This window comes from Lactuca sativa, chromosome 5 (genome assembly GCF_002870075.4).
Source record: "Lactuca sativa cultivar Salinas chromosome 5, Lsat_Salinas_v11, whole genome shotgun sequence".
Lineage (NCBI taxonomy): Eukaryota > Viridiplantae > Streptophyta > Magnoliopsida > Asterales > Asteraceae > Lactuca > Lactuca sativa.
In genome coordinates, this window is record NC_056627.2 from 102,664,509 (window position 1) to 102,670,508 (window position 6,000).

Genomic DNA, 6,000 nt, shown 5'->3' on the forward strand with positions numbered 1-6,000 from the left:
GCAATTCATACAACCAAAAGATTTCAATGTTTTATAAAATATTTAGATATTTTTTTCCTTTTGTAACATACTGAGCATAAGGTTCGTTTTCAACGTACAACCATAATTGCATAGTTTTCAGAACTATATGCGAACCAAGTACACAACATACATGCAAACTATAATAGGTATAGTTTGGGTTTCCAGTACACAACTTTACGGATCCAGAGTTATACATTGCTAAACATATAAACTATGACAGCTTTAGTTTATGATATACATTACTATGACAGTAAAACATTTAATAGTTATTTAAGTATAATTATTACCTAATACAGTTTCTATATGGATTCAAATACAAGAGAACCTTATAAAACTACACGTAAACTAGTTAACAAAGGATTATGAGACAACACTTCAATTGTACCTTTCGGGGTATAAGTTAAATCCTATCATACTATAGCCAGAGTCTCGTTGAGGGAGAGCGTGAGATTTGCGAATACATCTATTCGGGATTGACAATCCCACACCTGAACTGCTAGTTACAGTTAGGTTGGCATAGGTGGATTTAATAAAGCACCATAGGTATCACAGGTGGCCCCAATTTTATTTTTTAATAGTATAAATTGTTTTGAAAATTATTATTTATATTGCTGAAAGTCTAAAATATATTTTGGGTTACCTTAACTTTTTATTTTTATTTTTTAAATATTGTTGTAGATGTTTAATCCAATAACTAATTAGCCTAAACTTAAAAGCACACGTTCCTAATACAACAAAACTTATTGACGGCAATTCTTAGCATCTAATTAGCATAACTTCCAAATTCTAATTCCCTCCTTGCCCTTCTACTCGTCGTTACTCTGCTGTCCTCCTTCTTCTGTCGCTGATCGGTGGCCGGTGGTGGGTGTTTTCCGGCTAAATCCCCCGGTGGCCGGCGGTGGGTGATTATTGATCAAAGTGGAGCACAATGAAGCAAGTAGAAATTTTGTGATTACTTTTGGTTAATTGAAATTCAATTTTTTGGCATTGTGTTGAAAAAGTAGAAATTACCAATTAGGTTTATTAAATTAGAGACTTAGGGTTACTAGTTAGTGACTATTTGTTGTTGAAACTTGAAATCAAGTTTATAGTTCATATATTTTGATAATTTGATAGCGGGATGTTATTTGTTGTTGAAGCTTGAAATCAAGTTATAAAATTAGAGTTGATTGTTGATATATTTTGATTGTAGGTTGATATTAACAAATTTTTCAAAAGACAATTTGATGTTGGAGACAACAACTGTGAAGGAACTTCAAAAAAAATAGGACTAATGAAAGTACACAAGTTCCATCTAATCAACATACACCAAAACCACAATCTAATGAACATATTCCAAAACCACAAGAACCACAATCTAATGAGCATACTCAAAAACCAAAAGTACCACAATCTTTTGATTTGAATGATCTTCCTTCGGACCCAAGGGAGAGGCCAAAGAATACATCTTATAATCCTAATCAAAGGGATGAAATAAGGAGGGCATATTTGATTAAATGACATTGTCAACCAAAGGGGCATAATTTTGAATTTACCTTATTTGGTGAGAAGCAAAGACGTTTTGTTATGGAATGGTTTACGGAATTTCCATGGTTGGAGTATAGCATTAAAAAAAAGAAGGCATATTGTTTTTATTGCTACTTGTTTAGAGACATGGTAGGGGTCAAGGTGGAAAAGATGCATTTATAACCGAAGGCTTTGACAATTGGAGTAAAAAAAATCATTCCGAAAACATATGGGTGAGATTCAAAGTTCTCATCATATGGTCGAAGAAAAGAGTCATTTGTTATTGAGAAAAAACCAATCCATTGGTGAAGTTTTGCATAAGCAAACGAAAATTAAGCAAAGTAATTATGAAATTCGATTACGTGCTACAATCCATAGTTGTAGATTTTTATTGAAAAATGCATTACCATTTCATGGACACGCCGAGACGGAAAAGTATAATAATAAAGGACTTTTCATTGAAGTCTTATCTTTGATTAGAGAAGATAATGAAAAGATTTTTAATGTTACTTTAAAAAATGCTCCAAGAAATGAAAAGTTGACTTCTCCGACAATTCAATAAGGTATTGTCAATTGTTTTTCAAAAGTGATAATCAAGTCTATTTGTGATGAAATTGGTAAAGATGTGTTCGGTATATTAGTTAATGAGTCTAGTGATGTTTCCAAAAAAGAACAAATGGCTATAGTTTTAATATATGATGATAGACATGGGATTGTAAAGGAAAGATTTATCGGAGTTGTTCACGTGTTGGATACATCCTGTTTGACTCTTAAAGCCGCCATCGATACTATTTTTTCCAACAACAACTTGACTATCGATCAGGTGAGAAATCATAAAATATTTATTCCTTTAATATGATATTAATTTTATTTTTATGTGTTATATTTTTTTATTAATTTTTTTCAAATATATAGATGAGGGGGCAAGGTTATGATGGAGCAAGTAATATGAGTGGTGAATTCAACGGTTTGAAATCTTTGATTTTAAATGAAAATAGTTCCACACATTATATACATTGTTTTGCACACCAACTTCAATTAGTAGTTCTGGCGGTTGCAAAGAAACATGATGATGTTGAAGAATTCTTTGAACAACTAGGTTTGTGGTTACTGTTGTTTGTGGGTCTTGTAAGAGAAAAGATATGACGCGAGAGATGCAAAAAGAAAGAGTGGCAGCCGAAATTGGTATTGGTGAAACTGAAAGAAGAAGAGGGTTGAATCAAGAGATTTCTCTTGTTCGAGCTAGAGATACTAGATGGGGTTCACATTTTAGAACAATTGTAAGTTTGTTGAATTTGTTTGTAGAAGTTGTTACGGTCCTTAAATATGTCAAAGAGGAGGGGTCTACTTTATCTAACCGTAATCAAGTAAAGGGTATTTTGTCATATTTCAAAACACTTGATTTCGTGTTTCTTTTACACTTGATGTTGGAAATTCTATGTCTCACGGATACTTAGTCAAAGCATCTTCAAAAAAAGATCAAAATATTTTGGAAGCGGCTTCGTTAGTAAAAGGGACAAAGAAAGCAATGCTAGTTTTTAGAAAAGATGGTTTTCCACAAATTTGGAAGAAAGTATGTGTTTTTTGTGAAAAGCATAGTATTAGAATTGTGGACATGTCAGAAAATTATGTTACCCCACGAAAGCGTAGGACCAATAAGACTAATCAACATCATTTTGAAGTTGTGATTTTTAACAGGATTTTGGATATGCAAATTCAGGAATTTGGGGAAAGATTTAATGAAGTTGGCACGGAGCTGATGGAGAACATGGCGGCTTTGAGTCCTTGTGACTCATTTTCTAGTTTTGATAAAGCAAAGCTGTAAAAGTTAAGCGAGATATACAAAAATGATTTTGACGATTAAGAAAGGGTGTGACTTAACGGGCAACTTGATATCTATTATCACTCTTTGCTCCATGATGAGAGATTTTTCAACTTGAAAGGAATTGCAGACCTCTCTTGTTTGTTGGTGGAAACTGGGAAGCACCTCTCTTTTCCTTTGGTTTATAGATTATTAAAACTAACTTTGATTTTGCCCGACGCAACCGCAACCGTTGAACGGTGTATTTCTGCGATGAAGTTCTTGAAGACCGATTTGCGTAATAGAATAGGTGATGATTTTAAGAATGATGATTTGATTTGTAGTGTAGAAAAAGAAGCACTAGAGAATGTTAAGACTAAATATGTAATTAATCGTTTTCGAAAAATGAAAGAACGAAGAGGTGAACTTTAAAACAAAACTTTATTATAGAAGTTGAAGTTTTTATCTAATAAAATTGCGCTTTTTATTTTTTTTTCTTATTTTATATTACATGATTTTTTTTCTCGGCATACCCCATTATTTTGACCCTAGCTCCGCCACTGTAGGCAGGCATGCCTGGGATGACAAATATCATATCGTCTGACGCCTGAAGAATGTTGTAGAGGTCACTAGGTCATATCAAGCATGGTTATATGACTCACAATAGTATAAACTAATCATATTGTTTACGAGATTTCATTTTTCATTAGTTTTATTTTCATTAATAAAACTAGTACATACTACAACTAGAGGATTTCAGGGTTTTCAAGTCCTAGTTTTATTTTATGTAATTAAACTACTATAATATTGGCGGTAACCAGGGTTTTCAAACATGACATACTATACATTATTGGTGATAGCCAGAGTTTCTATATAAAGGATTTTCATTCAAAACAACGATATTCAATACATTTAGTGGTAACCAAACATACAAACTAATACATTGTACATTACTACAAAACATAGTATCAAACATATATGTTAGAAATTATTGGATTTTATTGGGAAGCACACAAACATTTTATAGATTCAAAGACAGGTTTTCACTACAAAAAATGCTTATTAACTCACCAACTTTATGTTGATACTCTTTCAAAACTGCTTCTATTCTCAGGAAATCAGTAAATAGGTACCTCACCCAGATTTTGAGAAGACAGAGCATATAGAGTCTCGTCTTTTGCTTTTGTATATGTTTTTAATGTATAAATACATGAGTCAAACTGATGTAAATGTTTTACTTAATCAATGTAATGGGTGTGTTTACTTTGATTACTATGATGCAATTGTTGTGATACTAGATATGACTTCATCCACCCCCGAACGTTTTCGTTGTTCCGGTTTGGGGGTGTGACAGATTGGTATCACAACTCTTGTTTATAGTAAGCTAAGTATGCTGAACCTTACATGGTATACAACTATAATCACTAAAGGCGCTGAAGTGCTTTGAAACTAAAAGTATACTTTAAAAATGTTAAGTATTTTTACAAGAAGTATACATGTATACATATGTACAAGAAGCCAACTTAGTAAGAATTACATAAAAGTATTTAGGGTGAGTTAGACGCTACAGTTTAACTTGGGCAGTTATGTTGTCATATGTAGGGCCAATACAACCTGATCAACTATATTTGTCCGAGATATGACCAGCATGTGTTCGGGAGTGACTGCGGTGTCGTGACAAGTCTAAACTCACCAAATCTTATACTAATGAAAACACATAGTTAAAATACTATAGGAGTATTTTGTGGTACTATAACACTGCACAGAGTCATCACTATTCATACAAATCCGTATAATGAAAGACATGTAGTTCCTTGTTATTGTTAATAACTATCGTTATAGGTCCTTATTATCGTTGTAGGATTTAGATACATCTTGCTCGATAGTATCTAATTCATGATCAGTAAAGAAGACTTATCGTCAATTTTCCCTTGTATCTATTAGAGAAAAGATGCCTCCCAGAAAGAGACCCAACAGGAAGAACAACGATCCTCCGCCGCCACCACCTCCTCAGTTCGATCCTGCCATGTTCTAGGCAGCAGTTACAGCCGTTGTGGATGCCGCGATGTCGCAGACTAATTTTGGTGGATCTAGCGGATCGGGAAGTGGTACCCATTCCCTTAATCTTGAGGGTAGTCAGGGAGTCCAAAAGGAGTGTTCCTACAAAGATTTCATGAATGCGAAGCCCAAATCCTTCTACGACAATGGAGGAGTCATTTCCCTAACCCGATGGTTCGAGAAGATCGAATCCATTTTCGATATTTGCACGTGTACTGAGGCAAACAAGGTGAATTTTGCCGCCTGCACCTTTACAGATAGAGCATTGACTTGGTGGAATAGCCTAGTCAAATCCCTAACTCTATCGGTAGCAAATGTCATGGGTTGGGAAAGCTTAAAAGAACTCATGCTTGCTGAATACTGCCCAAGGGGCGAGATGCAGAAATTAGAGCACGAGCTTTAGAACCTGAAGATGAAGGGTTCCGACATTGCCTCTTACACAGCTAGATTCTACGATCTGGCTCTTCTCTGTCCGGGAATCATAACCCCGGAAAGCAAAAAGATAGAGAGGTACATTTGGGGATTGACGCCCCCAACTCAAGGAAATGTCTTTTTGGCTAAACCTTCCACTTTTGACAACGCCAAGTGCCTGGCGAAAACTCTGATAGATCACG

General features: G+C 34.5%; 1 protein-coding gene across 1 annotated transcript; it reads left to right on the top strand.

The window, feature by feature from the left end:
* Nucleotides 1-2,203: 2,203 nt before the first annotated feature.
* On the top strand, nt 2,204-5,407 carry LOC111898012 (uncharacterized). Its single transcript, XM_023893960.2, has 6 exons — nt 2,204-2,350; nt 2,443-2,626; nt 2,668-2,807; nt 3,248-3,348; nt 3,538-3,712; nt 5,273-5,407. Exons 1-6 carry the CDS (start codon nt 2,204-2,206, stop codon nt 5,405-5,407), a joined length of 882 nt encoding a protein of 293 aa, XP_023749728.2.
* The last annotated feature ends 593 nt before the right edge of the window (nt 5,408-6,000 follow it).